The sequence below is a fragment of the Tigriopus californicus genome, chromosome 5 (assembly GCF_007210705.1).
Source record: "Tigriopus californicus strain San Diego chromosome 5, Tcal_SD_v2.1, whole genome shotgun sequence".
Classification (NCBI taxonomy): Eukaryota; Metazoa; Arthropoda; class Copepoda; order Harpacticoida; family Harpacticidae; genus Tigriopus; species Tigriopus californicus.
In genome coordinates, this window is record NC_081444.1 from 13,322,950 (window position 1) to 13,338,742 (window position 15,793).

Genomic DNA, 15,793 nt, shown 5'->3' on the forward strand with positions numbered 1-15,793 from the left:
TTTCTAATTATTCGTCTCCGTAAAATGGTGTTTTTTCTTGTCATCTTGTCAATTCGGACACGTGAATTCATTCCATATCCTTCCGGATAGGCATTTTCCAGACGCACAAATATAAAGCACTGACAGAGATCGATTACTTGAGAGCATCTTGGCCGTTTCAGTAGTCTGAAGATGGGTTTCTCTCTCTTTGATGCTGGGTCCAATCTTTCGTTCATGAGAGCGTATTCTTGCTTACATTATCAATCAATTGTCCAAAAGCTTCATGTCAACACTGGTTAGAGATGAGCACAAACCACGAAGCATAAAAATAAGCGTCGCATTTCTTACCTCTTTTGATCCAAGTTATCCTGGCTATAGACCAAACAACATGCTCAACTTCTTATCAACAATCCCATGCTCGCTGCTCAAACTTTGGCCACAGTCAGGTTTATCTCGTACATTTTCCACGAAACTGTTTTCTCTAGGGGTTCAATGAATACATACAGCCTCCTTCTCAAACGTACAACACTTGACGAGAACCATGATTGGATTCAGGGGTGGCCTTGTTCGATGCAAGGTAAGCGCCTTAAGGACGCCCTTGAACATGGAACATAGCCGCTTGATTAACGTGGGATATTCATGATTGTATAAGTGAATACATCGAAGGCTTTGATAGCCTAAGTATTTGACTGCGTCCTGGAGGATCTCAATTGGTTGTCATGGGAGATATGAATTCTGATCACGCGTTTGGTTAAATGCTAAGACTTCTGGTTGAGCTTTTCTTTGTCATAAAGACAGTATTACTATGATAATTATTGCTAATAATAGGTTTTGAAAAAAGCATAGTGTATTACGTCATTCAAATCAAAGTAAAAAACATCACTTTCCAAAACGTAGTCACTCATCATTACCAGTACTCTTTGTTACTGTATGTATTGACATGAATTTTTATAAGCATACATTTAGCTAATGCTTTTTTATTATAGTTTTACACTAATAAAATAACCAAACTATGGTACAAATTAGAACCAAAACATATGGTTTTTCTTTTTCAATGATGCAATAATAAATCATGTCCTTTCATTTTCTTACATATTTTTTCAAAATCTAAGATTAGCAAAGAACTAAAAAAAACTGAGAACCTATGCTAGAAGTAAAAACCCCAATATGTTTTCTCCCAAAGTTACAAATTGCACCAGTTATTATTAATATTACTACGCAGAAAAGCTGTAACATATTTCTTGACGATTTGTTTAAGAAACAACCGGAGCATCTTGTGAGCCAATTTGATCCAAAAAGCAATTTTTGAATGGCAATATGCTCGATACATGATAAATAAATAACAAATGAATACATACAAAACTAAGAACATTTTCACCATCTGTCAATAACATATTTCTAAACGTTTTCTTCCAATGTGTTTTAAGTGAACCATGATATTGATCCTAGTGGCTTTTAAAAATGTCATTTTTTTCAAACGCTGTTCCTTCTGTTCTTGTAGCAATAAGGGCACGGTAGATTGCTGAAAAAAAAATACTCATCACAGGTCATGAGAGCGATTTCTTTTCCGCACATTATGTGACCCAGGTCACTAATTATGCATGAGATTTTGAAAGAACCAGCCAAAAACAACAATTTTGATAACCATAATTCAATAAAGAGGAATCGGCCCGATCGGCCCTTTATTTGCTAGAGTCTGACTCACAAAGTGCCCTCTGAAGTGCAGATCGTAGTTTAAGTTGCCATGCCTTTTTTGCAATACATCTTGCACGAATGCTCTATATAATTATTTTGTAATAAAAAATGACCCATTAGGCCACTGAAAGTGTAACGCTCTCTTAGTTTGGCCTTCCACAGTGCACCTTATCAAAGCTCGTAAACTTAGCTCATGCGTAGCATCGTGTATTCCCAAACTGGTTTTTTTTCTAACTTGTTGCACCTTTTCCTTCAGAAAGCCCCACAGATTCAGCGCTTCTTAGTGAAAATATCGGTGTTGGCGAAGAATGAGAACAGCGATAAAGGGTTGACAAAAGAGGATGAAATTTATTCAATAAAACTGGCATGGCCATGTAAAACTGGCATGGCCATGTGTGCACTTGAAGGGTGCTAAGGATCAGTTACAAGGACAAGCAATAGTCTGCTAATGCCATTGGGATTGATTGTAATGGAGATGTTATGCGAGGGAAATAAGCGATTCGACGAAGACCCAAACTCCAATTGGAGGCCAAAAAAATGATCCACAACCCTCGGCGGATCTAAATCAGCCAAATCAGACAACCCAATTTGGAACCCATATCCAATGGGACCCTCCAATCGGCAATTGTGGGTCTCATTTCCATCCAAATGAATCCAACCGAACTGATCGACATCCGACAGCTTGAGTACCCCGGAGCCATTCCCGTTGCAACCGGATAAAGTTAGAGCAGAGGGAAAAGTTGGAGCGTTCCACTCAGAGGACTCGAACCGATATTTCCCATCCGGAAAGCAATATCCGATTGACAGCACACTGGAATCTTGCTTATTCACAAGAATGGCCTTGGAGTTAAGTGGAGCGTCTCTCCTAGGCACAGATAGAACACCATCTTGGTTGTCCTCAGGCAGGTCGGGGGGTCCAATACAGTGACTGGGCCATTGACAGCTGGCCTTTTCCAAGTCAACGTAGCCGAACGAGGGAATGCAATGAGTGCGAAAAATGTTTTGATTCGTCCGAGGATTGGTCACCTTTCCGTGGCGGCATTTGTAATAGATGGTCTCGTTGTATTCTGGAAAGTACATGTCGGCTTCCTCGTCAAGTCCGGGTGTGATGAATGGGCCTTGAAACCCTAGAATGTAATGAGGAGGTCGCGGGCACCGTTCGGCTTCGTCGATCATCATGTTCTCGTCCAGCAAAGGGTGGACATTCTCAGGCTTCCGCTTCAGAATACTGTTCCGGAGGCTCAAAGAGTACTTTTTGTTCCCGTTTCCGGTGACGAGATAGCGATCCACGAAAGGCCGGGAGTTGATGTAGGATGGTCTTTTGTCAAAGCTCGGTACCTTTGGACGAGTACTTGGGTTCACTGGCTGACTACAGATGCCCAAGAAGCATTGGCGGTGTTGCTCATTGTCCCCGGTGCAATTTTGCCCGCCATATTCCGGCTCAGGTCTGGAACAGGTCCTGGTTCGCGTAATCTTACCTTTGCCACAGGTTGTACTGCAACTGGACCAACGAGACCAGAGACTCCATTGACCGTCAATAGGCTCACACTCCTATAAATAGAACTCATTGAATAAAGGCTCGAAATAACCTCAAGCTAAAACACTTGTCACGGACTCAGATATCAGATTAATCCTACCAATTCCGGTAAACATTGGAAGTGAATGTCCAATTTGGCTTGATTGATGCAAGCGCTTAAGCACTTTCTTTCAAGAGTGGATAATTGGATATAAAATCAGTTCCAACCAAGTAAGGGAAAACTAAAGTTTTGGACACTGATGTTCAAGGAATTGAAGTGAACGAAGGGCTAACAAAGGGCTGTCAAAGAGACAATTCTCCAGATTCAAGGTTTAAAAAACACAAGACCAAACAAAATTAGCTTTTCAACGGCCAGGAGAGACAGTTTACAAGCAATAACTTCGTTTCCTGCTTTGAAAGAGGTCCAAGATTAATTTCCTGCCTTGACTTGTCTTAAAGTAACCTTTAAACACTGATTCATTTCGAGAGTTGGAGAACCAATCTGACCAAGGACATGAAATTGCCAATCGAAACAAAAAAACATCATATAGGTGAAAAGTCAGCTGCAATGGATTGTTGCATTAATACGACTGAAAATGGATCAGATGGTATTTTGATCCATAATTAAAAAACTTTTTCATAGCCCTTTCTTCAGTTTTGTGCCCCACAGCAGCTTTATTGAAATGCATTGGAGTGCTTGGTTAGCTCTGTGTAAAAGCAGAACTGTTTAGTTCCCAGATCTTCTCGTCCAAGCGAAGTGACGTCCTTTGCCCAGAATGAAAACACAAAATCACTGATTGACCTTTATCAAACATGGCTCTTCCTCCTGACTTTTGCCATCACATTTGGTGCCTCCGTTTTCCGGGAATGGGTTGGTGCAACTTCGGGTTCGAACACGTGTTCCGTTTCCACATGGCCGATCGCAATACCCAAATGTGGACCACTCGGACCACATCCCATCCACAGCACAATTGTTGATCGAGCAAGGCTCTTTTTCCGTCGTTTTCCCGATGCAAGGCTTGCCGCCAAATTCCGCTTCTCGGCCAACGCTTCGAGTTCTGGCCTTGGTGCCTGTTCCACATGTCTGGGAACAACTGGTCCATTCGGACCAAGTTACAAAAACGCAATCTTGCGGACATTTGTTCACATAACAAGGTTTAGTTTCCTCCTCAATCTTGCCGCAAAATCGGCTTCCCCTGTAAGGTACAAATAAGAATCTGTTTTTTGGGCCCTAAGACCATAGAGAGATTCATTTCCAGAGAGGCTATAAGCTGCCTAAAGTGCAAAGCCCAAACAAAGGCCTCATCTTCGAAATAAAGTTCCCTCTTGATATTTCGATTCAATACTCTAACTACATTCCCATCGGTTTGACATCACAAGCCAAAGCAAATTAATACTTTTTTCAAGGCAAGCGCTAGATAATATGGAACGTGTGTAGTACTGTATGCCATGTCATAGTGTCCAAAAGAGTGATTGCCGTTTTTGTGTTGTGAGTCAGTCAGTTATTTATCTTACCTCTGGGATCTGGATCTAGTTCGTACCCCAGCTGTGTCCCCACATCGTTGGGGACATTTGGACCACGGGGACCAGGAGCTCCACGAGCAAGATGCCTTTTTCGGATTCAGCACCAAAGGAAACAGATCCACGTCATCATCCGAACTTGTAGCCTCTTCAATTGGCTCAACTAAAGGCAACACAAATATTTTCAATGAATGATACATTTCAAGTATTTAGGAATCAATCCAATCAACTGCCATAAAAAGCCATTGCTAGCACAACAAGCTTACACAATGAATCAAAACATTTACCTCCGTTGTCCGTGTCCTTTACATCAACCAAACTATTTTGTTCCTGTCGTTGAACCATAGCTTGATACAGATGATCCGTCTCATTTTGGAACACAGTGACGAAATCCGGATCGCAATCAATGAGCACCGGTTCCGATTCAGGTTGGAACAATTCCCCGGTGATGATCCAAGCCTCCAATTTGAACTTGAGGGTCTGGTTGCAAAGGTCCTGGGTGAAGTTGGCTTGACATGTTAAATTGTTATGGTTGTCAATGACGTCAAAACTTGGACAGAGAATGGACGAGGTCTCGCTCGTGTTTCCAAGCACCTCGTAAACGACCACGAATTCGGTGGCCTATCAAAAAACAACAATAATAACAACAACAACCGCTTGTTGATACTTGGGTCCAAGCTACGAACAATTTAGATGGGACGTACGCATAAGATTGGCCTCAGGATGTCATTGCTCCACGTCAGATTAGTCAAAGGTGGAAGTTTCCTAGGGCCACTGTCATCTGTTTTGATACCAAAATACAGGTCGGGTTGGAGAAGCTTCACATCTTGACAATCTTCTAAACGAGCGGTTACGTTCCGGTGGTTAACTTTGAGTCGCGTTTGAAGCCCTCTATTCAACTCGGTTATCTGCAATCAACAAGCCCTGGGCCAGTAACAACACTGACGTACGTACCTATTTAGATACCATTCGTTCAATTTTCATTCCGGGAGATAAGAAACGCTACTTTCATTTATAGAGTGTGAATAGCGTCGCCGTTGTTGGTGCATAAGATCGAGAAAAGAGCGATGATAGCTTCTTCCTGTTAAGGGGATGGTTAATGTCTTCCTGTTCTAAGATTGTTGTCTTTTGAGGCAGATTTCCGACGTTGTGTTTTCAAGCACAGCTTGGTTGTTTTCTGCGAATGGTTTGATACTCGTTTCTGGAAGAGTCATGCTCTTGGCGAGATTTTTTTCCTAATCATCATTTCAATAGAAGTTGGTTGGGCCTCAATCATTGCGTAACCATGTTATGTATGCACTTCCAACGACATTGGTGTCAAAAGTTCATCTTGAACGACGGAGAAGTGGTGCCTAGGCAATTTTACTGTCGAGCAATCGTTGCTGGTAAACCTTTTTGGGTACACGTTTCACATAATCATCACGTAAAAATGTACTAGAAAGGCCATAAATCCTTCTGGTTTGCTGTTTTAAACCTTTCTTGCTTTCATCGATCCATGAGAGCCAATTATTTGAACTATTTAAAAGGGTCTATAGCTCTTAAGATACGTTCTTCGAAAAGTATCGTTAATTCGACGAAAACGTCAGATGACCGTTGATTAACAAAACATGAAAATCAATCAGAGAAACTGACATGGAAAGAGATCTTGCGATGTTAATAAAATTGAGACAAAAATCGGTGTTGTAACCTCTTAATGTTTCAACACAACCAAGAGAAGCCCAACATCAATCCTTGTTTACCTTCTCAAAAACATGTACGTAGAATGTGATTCACAGAAAAATTTAGATAATTGCATGATATATTTACTTTGGCATAGGATTATTTGACTTTAAAAATACTTTTAATTCCACGTGTCTCGGTCCTGCACTGATTCAAAATATTTAAAAAAAACTTTTTTTTTTCTCCATGACAAATCTACAAACCCATCCCTCTTGGACAATCGACAAGGATGATATTTCTCCGCAACGTTCCCACCATCAAAAATAGGCATGATCCTAGTGTACTTTGTACTCACTGTACCAAAAATACAACACGTGAAAGAGAAGAAAACCGTGTTCTCAATCCCCCCTATCCGGCTTACCTCTAGTCGACTAGTATTACCGACCTCCACAACAACCTCCTCCTCTACCAATATGGTTGTCGTCTCCGGTGGTTCTTCAGTGGTTGAGGTCAAATCCTGTTCTTCGTCGACATCTTCATTATCTCCAAATACCACCATCACCACAAGGCACGACCAAAGGAAACCGTAGACCAAGAGTCTTCTTGGTTTTACCCCCAAAGCACTCATATCTCATATATTACAATGAATCTTAAACACAACAACAATAAAGGAAACGCTTTCCTCTCTTGGTTTGAGCACAAATCGTCGTTTCCTCAGCGACACACATGTCTTTGCGCTGATCTCAGGATTGTCTCGTTCGATTCAATCCATCACTTGAAACTATGTACATCAACTTCAGTTCTGGGCGTTGAAGGCACTGTTCAGTGATGAGGGTTGCTGCTATTGGTCCGGTTGCGATGCTGGATCTGTGATGAGTTCTATCAATGATGGTAATCTGCCAATAAAAGCGACACGGCCCATCCTCGGTTCAACCTACGGTACACTACACACATCCAGCAACGGACCACACAACAAAGAATGGGACGAAGATGAAGATGATGGTGATGATGATGATGATGATGGTAAGTAGTAAGTACGTACTGTGCGTACATACAACGTACAACACTTGACTGGTAGAGACAAACGACGACGACGACGACGACCTATGTGCTCTATGGAATGCTTGGATCAAGAGAAGTTCTCATCTCTTTGATTGCATGTTCAAACTCACTTGAAGAATGACGGCCCTTTGGCAGCAACAGCCATTCGACGACAACATGGGCCATAAAAAGCCACGACTACTGTATAAAAGTTCCTGTCACCTTCACTATGACCAAAACTAATCTCAAGTGCACAAAGCAGTCAGGTTTATTGGATTGTCGTTGTTGAAACTGGTCCGGGTTGGGCAGTGAAAAACTTGGAAAGAGTTGATTTAGCATTGGCAGGGTAATTTTTGTCAGTGTCGTGGAAAGAAAGGCAAGGTATACATGCCTAGAGAACAGTAATAGCTGTAGTATGTACGTAGAACTTTGTTGGAGACGTCAGCTAAGTTGGTTTGCATGGATTTGGGGGGGAGACTTGAAGAAATGGTAAAAATCGAAAGCCCTTTTTCAGCGTTGAACTAGAGCACTCTAACTCGAGTTTTTAAGGGTCACGTCACATTTATAGAGGTATATTTCAACTAGAGTATGAACGGTCTGAAGCTGTGATTTAAGATGTTTCAGCGTTATTTCTTGCTTTGAATTGGCTTGGCAAATCACATTCATTGAAACCTACTTCAGGCGCAGTAGGGTTGATTATTGTAGCTTTTCTGATTGGAACTAAACAACGATAGTTTTGAAGACGCCATCGTCAAATGCAATATGTGTATTGAAGAAGATTTTTTTTAAAATTATAATTGAATCAAACGAATATTTGGTTTTGCCCTCACTTTATCCTCTATGAGGGCCATTCAGATGTTCCACGTCAGGCAAAATGACTCATTACAACATACTTCAGATTATATTTTTGTGAATTTCGAGTACCTGAACGTCCTATTCCTGAAATATTGGTGTTTGACTTTGCATTTGATGTAATATCGATTGCGAAACGACAATTCTCGACCCCATCGTTCCCGTCCATATTCCAGTGGTTCTTATTCCGATCTACTAACATTGGCAACATGGTTTGTTACCGATCTGGATCAGTCCAGTTACTAGTCCAGTGGCAACCTTTGTTTATTGGCCAAGGCCAAAAGTATGGCCAATGAGTCATGCATATCTTACCATTCAAAGACTAGTTCAAAAAGGTTGCTACATGGTGCCACAAAGTAGACTTTTCATCTTTCATTCGGGCAGGCTTGGATCCCATGGGCTATCATGAAGCTCCATATAATGAAACTGAAAGTCAGTGGATTATTCGACCTTGGAACCGGTCGAAAAGGAGACTCTAACTTTTAAGCAACGTCTGGAAGTGCTCGAACATGTTCTGTACTTATCGTTATTGACAGACGATTAATGTACCGAGTCAACAATGGCAACAAAAGTCGTTAGGTACAGAAAATGACGAGTTCGAAGAGCAAACAATTAATAAATTATATTTCACATTTAAGGAGCCAGAACCGGTTAAACATGACGTCTTGTTCAAGGATAAAACTTTCACAACCTCCTCAATAAGATGGCTTGGATGAGTAAAATATCACAATTATCACTCTGTTCGCATGTAAATCTGACAAGTTTGAAGAATGAATAGACTTTGGAGACTTTTGAGAACAGAAGTCCGCAGGTACCCAAACTCGTTCCCACTTTCAAATCCTCTTCCATCGGACTTTTTCTTGATAAGAAGCCCAATTAAGGGAGAAACTGGGCTCAAAAGTTTCTCTCTAAGTTGGACCACAAGTTGAATTTCGCAGAGTCAAGTTGCTTCAAATGAATATGGATGAGAATTCAAATGCTCGAGACTTTCAAGGTTGGAATGGGTCTTATGAAAGATGATTCGTCGAAAGACGAGACTCTAGTGGGTAATTGCTTAAAGATCATGGGATTTAAAGACGATGTTCTTGATTCTGGAACACTATTGATAGATGGAGAACGCATGAAGTCGGGACGAATCACGGAACAATATCGGATACTTGCTGTGACTCCACTATTCGAGATCTCATTGTCACTGACGCCACCAATATAGTCCGAGGGTTGATCCGTTGAGTGGGAACAATCTGGAACAAGAAATGGAATCCTCATCATTCTGAACTTCTTGGGCTCGGTTACATCAATCTTCTTGGCCTTGTACGCGTACAAACATACCTCCACAGTGTAATTAAACCTGTTCTCCTAGCTACAATTTTATCCGGGTTATGTTGGCTTTGTTGCTCTACGTAGGATACGTTGGAATTTGAGTTGCTCGAGGATGATTTGTCAAAGGAATGCACCGTCTTTGATTTGGGAAATTGGGAATTAGGTACATGCCCTATCAAATGACCAAGAGGCACGTCAAATTTGAGGAATTTGGGTTATTTTTGAGGTCAGTCTTTTTTAGCTACAGTTTTATCGCGCGGAAGGCAGGGTTGGCATTCAAATACTCATTTTAAACCGCAAAATGCAATGAGTGGAATCGAAAAAAGTTATTAAAATAACAGTGGAAATCCTTCAAAAGATTAAACTTTTGGATTTTTTACCACTAGTTAGAATATATTCTTACAATGAAATGTTTTCTTTATCTTTATTCTAATCTTAAAATCCAAATTTTCAATTTACTGGATTTGTCCTCAACAGAGAACATTTCAAAACTCGCATTATTCTTCCTTTCCTCCCCCTCCCCCCTTTTTTCACAAAAAGGAGGCTTTGGTCATGTCAAGAAACCAGTCATCATGTACTTGGCTTTTTGATTCCAGTTAGTATTGGTCGAATCCTTTTTCTACTTCCTCTATTTTCGGTTACAGTTGCAGCAACCCAAAAAGGGTCAAGCTTCAGTTTCGGCCTATCACTAGTTCAAATTGATATAGCCCTAATCCAAAAGAGAAATCCATTGCTTCTGCATTACCATGCTGCATTTCAAGAAATAAAAGTGCAGAATAGCATACCTGGTTGATGCTCATCCACTACTATTTCAGGCGAGTTACTGTTGTTTTGTTTGGGACTAGCCACCCTCATCTCAAGCAAGTTCCTGGGACGTTTCCTCCCGGATGATGGAGAGTTTCTGGTTGAGAACCGCTTGAAAATGCCAGAAATCTCATTGCGCACGCCTTCATTCCGATAGCCGTATAAAATTGGATTGATGCATGCGGATGACATGCCAATGACGTGACAAATGATGAACACGATCAGCATCAGCTCGTGTTTATCCTGAAAACAAAAAAAAGTCGTCTCATGAGTCACATAACATACAAAGCATCATCACTGTTTCTACACACCAAGGCCATATAAACTTGTCAACTAAATTTATGCTGACCTTTGGGCGATTGGTTGTTTCTAAATAACATTTTATTTAAATATAATATTCGGAAAAGACAAAAGATGCCTGTAGGTATATGATGCTAGCTCACCTCAAACAAATTGGTGGAATCAATGACCAGACTGAGTCCGTTTAAGGGTAGCCAACAGAGACAAAATAACAACGAGATAACAAAGAGCATCGTATTGGTTCGACGGGCCCGCTTCCGGTCGGACACCTTCTCTTTGCGGACAATGCGGTTTTTTTGGAGATAGGAATAGATCAGCATGTACAAAACCGAAATGATGACCAAGGGGATGCCAAATTGACACACCAACGAGAATATGGAATACAAGTGACGTTGGTTGTTGGAGTGAATTAGAGAGGTGGACCCATTGCCTGCAAGAGACATGTCATTAGAAGATTAGAACTAGAGAGGCTAAACATAATTGTATGGCAATAGCTAGTGGGTATTCGTCATGCCAGATAAGCCACGGGAGGAAATTTAGAGAATTCCCCCTACCAAGAAATCAAGGCCTCTTGACTTGAGGTCTTTCAATATACGTAACGTTCGAACCGTACTCAAAAACGTCTCATGGACACAGTGGTCCTTGCTGTATGTATGGTAAACGGTAAACGGTAATCAACAAGCTGATCTAACCTTGCATGTTCCAATCCTCGATGCAGAAGACGATCTCTGACCAAGGAATATCAAAATCGATGGTGACATCGGCGCTCTCTTCTTGATTTTCATTCTCATTGGATGAGCCTTGTTGGCCTTCATTGTCCGACGAGGATTGGAGGGCAGCAGGTACGTGAAGATGAGAGTTATTATAGATGGGTGTAGACATTAGAAGCGAGATGAGGATCAGGACCAATAATATGGCAATGGCCTAGAAGGAGGAAAAAGGGTCGTTGTATGATTCCGAACGTTTTTTAATGCGCCTTGAATGATATATGGCCATGTCTAACTACATGGTTATTGGTAATAAAAAAGCCTCGCGAAAAACGAGGGCCTCTACTCATTTTCGAACATAGCGTTTTGTATCACAAGCTATTCCCAAGAATACCATTCCTAGATGAGCTGTAATCATGCTAATATTGGGTCTCAGACGTATTCACATCGAGCATGCAGGAATGAACCAACAAGTTAGTATACACTTATCAGATAGGAAATTTGCAAGGAAAAAAATTACGATTGGTCGACATAGAGCGCTAAATATTTATGTATCCTTTGGTAATCAATGACATTGATCAATTCCGTCACACTACTTCAGGGTATTGTTGTTGTTAAAGGTTTTACTGAGGAAAGGAGGTTGAGGCCTTTAGACTTGCTAAATCAACGTTGCACTTGACATTTGTGCGATAGAAAAGCGCCCATTTTGAGGCCATGAAAACAAAATGAATCCTTGGGAGGAAATCTCAAACTCAAGGATGATTTATTTGTCCATGCCCTAAAGATGTGAATGACCTTAACAAAATAGCACTCAGTGTCTTCAAGTTACACTCTGTTTTGATGGATTTGCACGACCAGAGTAATTTCCCTCATGGTGATAATTGTTATTGCCATCCCATGACATGAACTCGAACAATTAATACAACAGAGGTATTTTTTCATTGTTATTTTGATGGTTGAACGCTGTTACAGAGCAAATTACTAACTACATGCAACTAATATTAGGCTTGCACTTGGTACGAAATGATTTCAAACTCCTCAACGTAAAAACCTTGTTAAGCTTCCTAATATAATCGTTGAGATAGAGTTGATATTTCGGGCTAAACCCAATTTGGATCGGAAAATCCCCAATCTAAAAGGAATTTGAGATGCCGTTGTGGTCCCATCCATGGTTCCATTAAATAGAACTGAAGGGTACATTGCGTCTCGCAACTTTCTGACACGTGCTAATTAAGAAAAAATATGATGTGATTACCTGAACAGCCGAGAGTTGTCTAGAATTTGGCCTCACGATACACCAATATCGATCAAAGGCTATGACCACAATGGTCAGAGAGGTCATATAGACCACAAAGCAAGGGGCAGCCTTCACAGTTCGACACAAGTAGAGACTATCATGGCCGAAAGGCCAATATTTGGTTAGGACATCCACGGCGCTAAATGTCATGGTGACACAGAGGACTGAAAAACACAAAAATGAATATCGTTATGATCCATCCATAAATATGTGTGTGCGTGGGCTTCCATTGCTCCCACACTCTGATTTGGTGCGGGAGGTAGATTATTGACGGCTTATTCTGTGTTTCCCAGGAATACATTGTTTCGGCAGAACTCACGCATATCGGCAAGGGTCAGGTTCAAGATGAAAATGTTCCTTGCACTCCAGATCTCTTTCCGACGAATCACGGAGAGGAACACCAACGTGTTGGCGCCAAAGGCGGTTCCAATGAGAAACGTGTATACCAGGGTGAAGATCGAATACCAGGGTTGAGCAATGGAGCGATTGGCACGGTACATGTCCAATAGCATCTCCTGAGCCATAGCCATGGCATCTTGTTCAGACTCATTAAAAGACTCGTTCATATCGAAACAAGTCGTGGGCTGAAAATGTGTCATAAATGATTTATGATTAAACAAGAAAGGTTCACGTAAAATCTATGGTCAAAATTTGTTTTGTACAAGAAAAAGAAACCATTCTCAAAAAAGTATGCACAAACCCCTACGCTATTTCTTAATATTCAGCCAAAGGTCAAATCGTTCCTGAATAAATGTTTTACTGGCAGAAAAGTTTTACTACATATTGATCATATATTTACGTCCGAAAAGATGACTAATTTGGGCTAATTTATTGTCCTGACAATTCAAGGTTTTCATTACTTAAAATCTTTGGATTGGTTTGGCAAGACCATATGACTTACGTATATCTGAGGTATGATATTCGCTATGTTGAGGTGTCAAAATATCACTAATCTTAAACCGAGAATGAGAAATAGAGGACGAAACGAAACAGAAATTTGTCTTGTGAGGATTTTTTATAGATGCTATCAGTCATTCGTCACTTCATTTGGTAGCAATACTATTTTTCTTTGAAGGTTCGATATTTTACCAATTGTCAGTCTTAAGAAGACGCTTAATTTAACTCCTAAGAGCAGATAGGAATACAATTACCTTATTTATGGTTGTGGTTGTGCACTATTTCAATTCCTGGATTGGTTCAAAAACTCATGTTGAAAGTGGTGCCTGTTCAATTTGAGGATGACTTTGCTTCACAACCTTTCACTTGCACTTGTTTCCCAAGAGTGGCTGCTTTTGCTCCTATCACCGGAGATATCGTTTGAAGGACCTTTACGAACTTTCAGCGAGAAGAGTTTCTCCGTTTTTGCCTTTCATCGAGGATGCTTTCAACGAACAGGGGTTTGAGCGAGCGGTCACCGTTCAATGTAATACCGTTGGAGCAAGTAAAGGGATAATGAGGCTTGTGAATGAAGCAATCCCCAGAGAGAAACAAAAGTTAAGGAAGAGAGTTGAGAAAGACTCCTTTCAAAAAAGCAGTACGTACTCTCTGGTTCCATTTCCGTACACTAATGACTTCTTTACGTGCTCTGGGAAAACTCAGGCCAATCGCCAACGAGCTGCTGAGAATGTTAATTGGTGGTCTTAAAGGAAGTTCTCCTACATCTGTTACAACGATATTACTTATGAATTAATGCTCTTCTTGAAGAAAAAAGACGAAAGACTACATAGAATGGTCTAAAATTGAAGGCAAGTTTTGCAGTCAAGCTTCATCTTCTATCAATAGGTATGGAACAGGTACAGGAACTTATAACATTGCCGTTACGTACGAGGCTTGCTAATTTGCAATTGAAGCCCACCATCACAAACATCAAATTATGCCTACATCATACTGTGGGGCACGTCTGAGAGGAGAATCAAACCCAAGTCCTCATTCAAACAAAAAAGGGGGATGGTTTATGCACCTAGGGACTGTACCATCATTATAATTTGATTTATGCCGGCCAGACTATTGCGCCAAAAAGTCACTCAAGTCAATGACAAATTCAACCTGCAACATCCAAATGGTATGTTCAAGCCTTTGGTTAACTCAAGCACAATATTTCAGTGTTTAATTGCTTTCTTCAATTTGATGCTTGTGTCTCTACAAAAAGTGAATGGCAAACAAGATTCTTTCTATCCTTTTTGGAAAACAGCTTTTACGTTAGAGAAACAGCTCTCAACATTACCAAAGGTTCGTTTTCTCGTAAACGAATCTAGCCTTGATTACAATTGTACGCGTACAAGTTGAGTCAGACTGGTGGAAGAACAATTTGGTTGAGATTCAATTGATGGCGTGGCAGCAAGTTACAGTACTACTTGTTTGACCATTTCGAGTTGGTAATGGATTGCATTTAATGGAACAATCTTGGTCCTTGAGTGGCTCTTTAGTCCACAACCAAGTTCTTCGCCGCATTAGTTTTGAATCGAGAACAAATGAAGGTAGTCATTCAGATGTATGACAAAGTCAAGTGATTAAATTGCAATGTGTGAAAGCTCGATCTAATAAGGGCCCTTATTTACAACGTCACACGGCCCGAAGAAAACGGGAAGAGGCACGGTAGATTGCAAAATAAACTGCTCTTGCCTTTCCTTGAACGCATTTTTTTCCGGACATTATGTGACCCGAGGCACTAATTGAAAATAAGATTTTGATAAAATTAGTCAAAAACAACACAAACGCATTATAATTTAATANTGGCCTAATTATGTTTCCAGTTACTCCCAAGGAATATGATTGTGTTTTTCAATGACACGACAAGAAATGATATTTCGCCATTTTCTTGAAGATTTTTTTAAAAGCAAAGAGTAGCAAAAAATGTCGCTTAAAACTTACAAAACATGTAAAATTGCTTTTCATTTTACTTAAGTGCCAAACGCTACAATATCCTATCGTGTTCCTAAAATATCTGAACGATACCTGTGACAATTTAATTTTCTGAATTGTCACTTTTTGTAATAATTAATTTCTACGTTCTAGCGATGTTTTTATTGAACGTTAATATAATTTTGTCAAAATTCAAGATTAAGCTTCATTGAAGTTGCGATTGACAAGTATGGCATTTCA

At 40.5% G+C, this 15,793-nt stretch overlaps 3 protein-coding genes across 3 annotated transcripts in view; all 3 read right to left on the reverse strand.

The window, feature by feature from the left end:
* LOC131881468 (uncharacterized) overlaps positions 1-464 on the reverse strand; it is a 14,986-nt gene extending 14,522 nt beyond the window's left edge. The window contains exon 1 of the mRNA XM_059228348.1: positions 328-464. The gene's annotated coding sequence lies outside the window, so the exon portion shown is untranslated. The remainder of the gene's footprint in view (positions 1-327) is intronic.
* Positions 465-1,997: 1,533 nt separating this feature from the next.
* On the reverse strand, positions 1,998-6,952 carry LOC131881467 (uncharacterized; the record flags this gene model as incomplete). Its single annotated transcript, XM_059228345.1, is given in 6 exon segments — positions 1,998-3,225; positions 3,993-4,386; positions 4,706-4,874; positions 4,999-5,332; positions 5,416-5,619; positions 6,792-6,952. Coding segments are annotated over 6 exon segments (2,402 nt in total), but the record flags the coding sequence as incomplete, so codon positions are not given.
* Positions 6,953-8,870: 1,918 nt separating this feature from the next.
* Positions 8,871-13,283, reverse strand: LOC131881471 (neuropeptide F receptor-like). Its single transcript, XM_059228352.1, has 6 exons — positions 13,011-13,283; positions 12,650-12,855; positions 11,380-11,611; positions 10,831-11,117; positions 10,369-10,630; positions 8,871-9,504 (listed from the first exon to the last, which is right to left on the reverse strand). The coding sequence occupies exons 1-6, from the start codon at positions 13,255-13,257 to the stop codon at positions 9,236-9,238; spliced, it is 1,503 nt and encodes a 500-aa protein (XP_059084335.1). The 5' UTR covers positions 13,258-13,283; the 3' UTR covers positions 8,871-9,235.
* Positions 13,284-15,793: the final 2,510 nt, after the last annotated feature.

Bases quoted from the DNA above. Each gene is read 5' to 3' on its own strand.
- LOC131881471 (XM_059228352.1), bottom strand. From the start codon at position 13,257: ATGAACGAGTCTTTTAATGAGTCTGAACAAGATGCCATGGCTATGGCT. The intron at 11,612-12,649 runs GTAATCACATCA...TCCTCCTTCTAG, and splicing joins GACAACTCTCGGCTGTTCAG to GCCATTGCCATATTATTGGT. The intron at 10,631-10,830 runs GTGAGCTAGCAT...TTTTGTTTTCAG, and splicing joins ATTCCACCAATTTGTTTGAG to GATAAACACGAGCTGATGCT.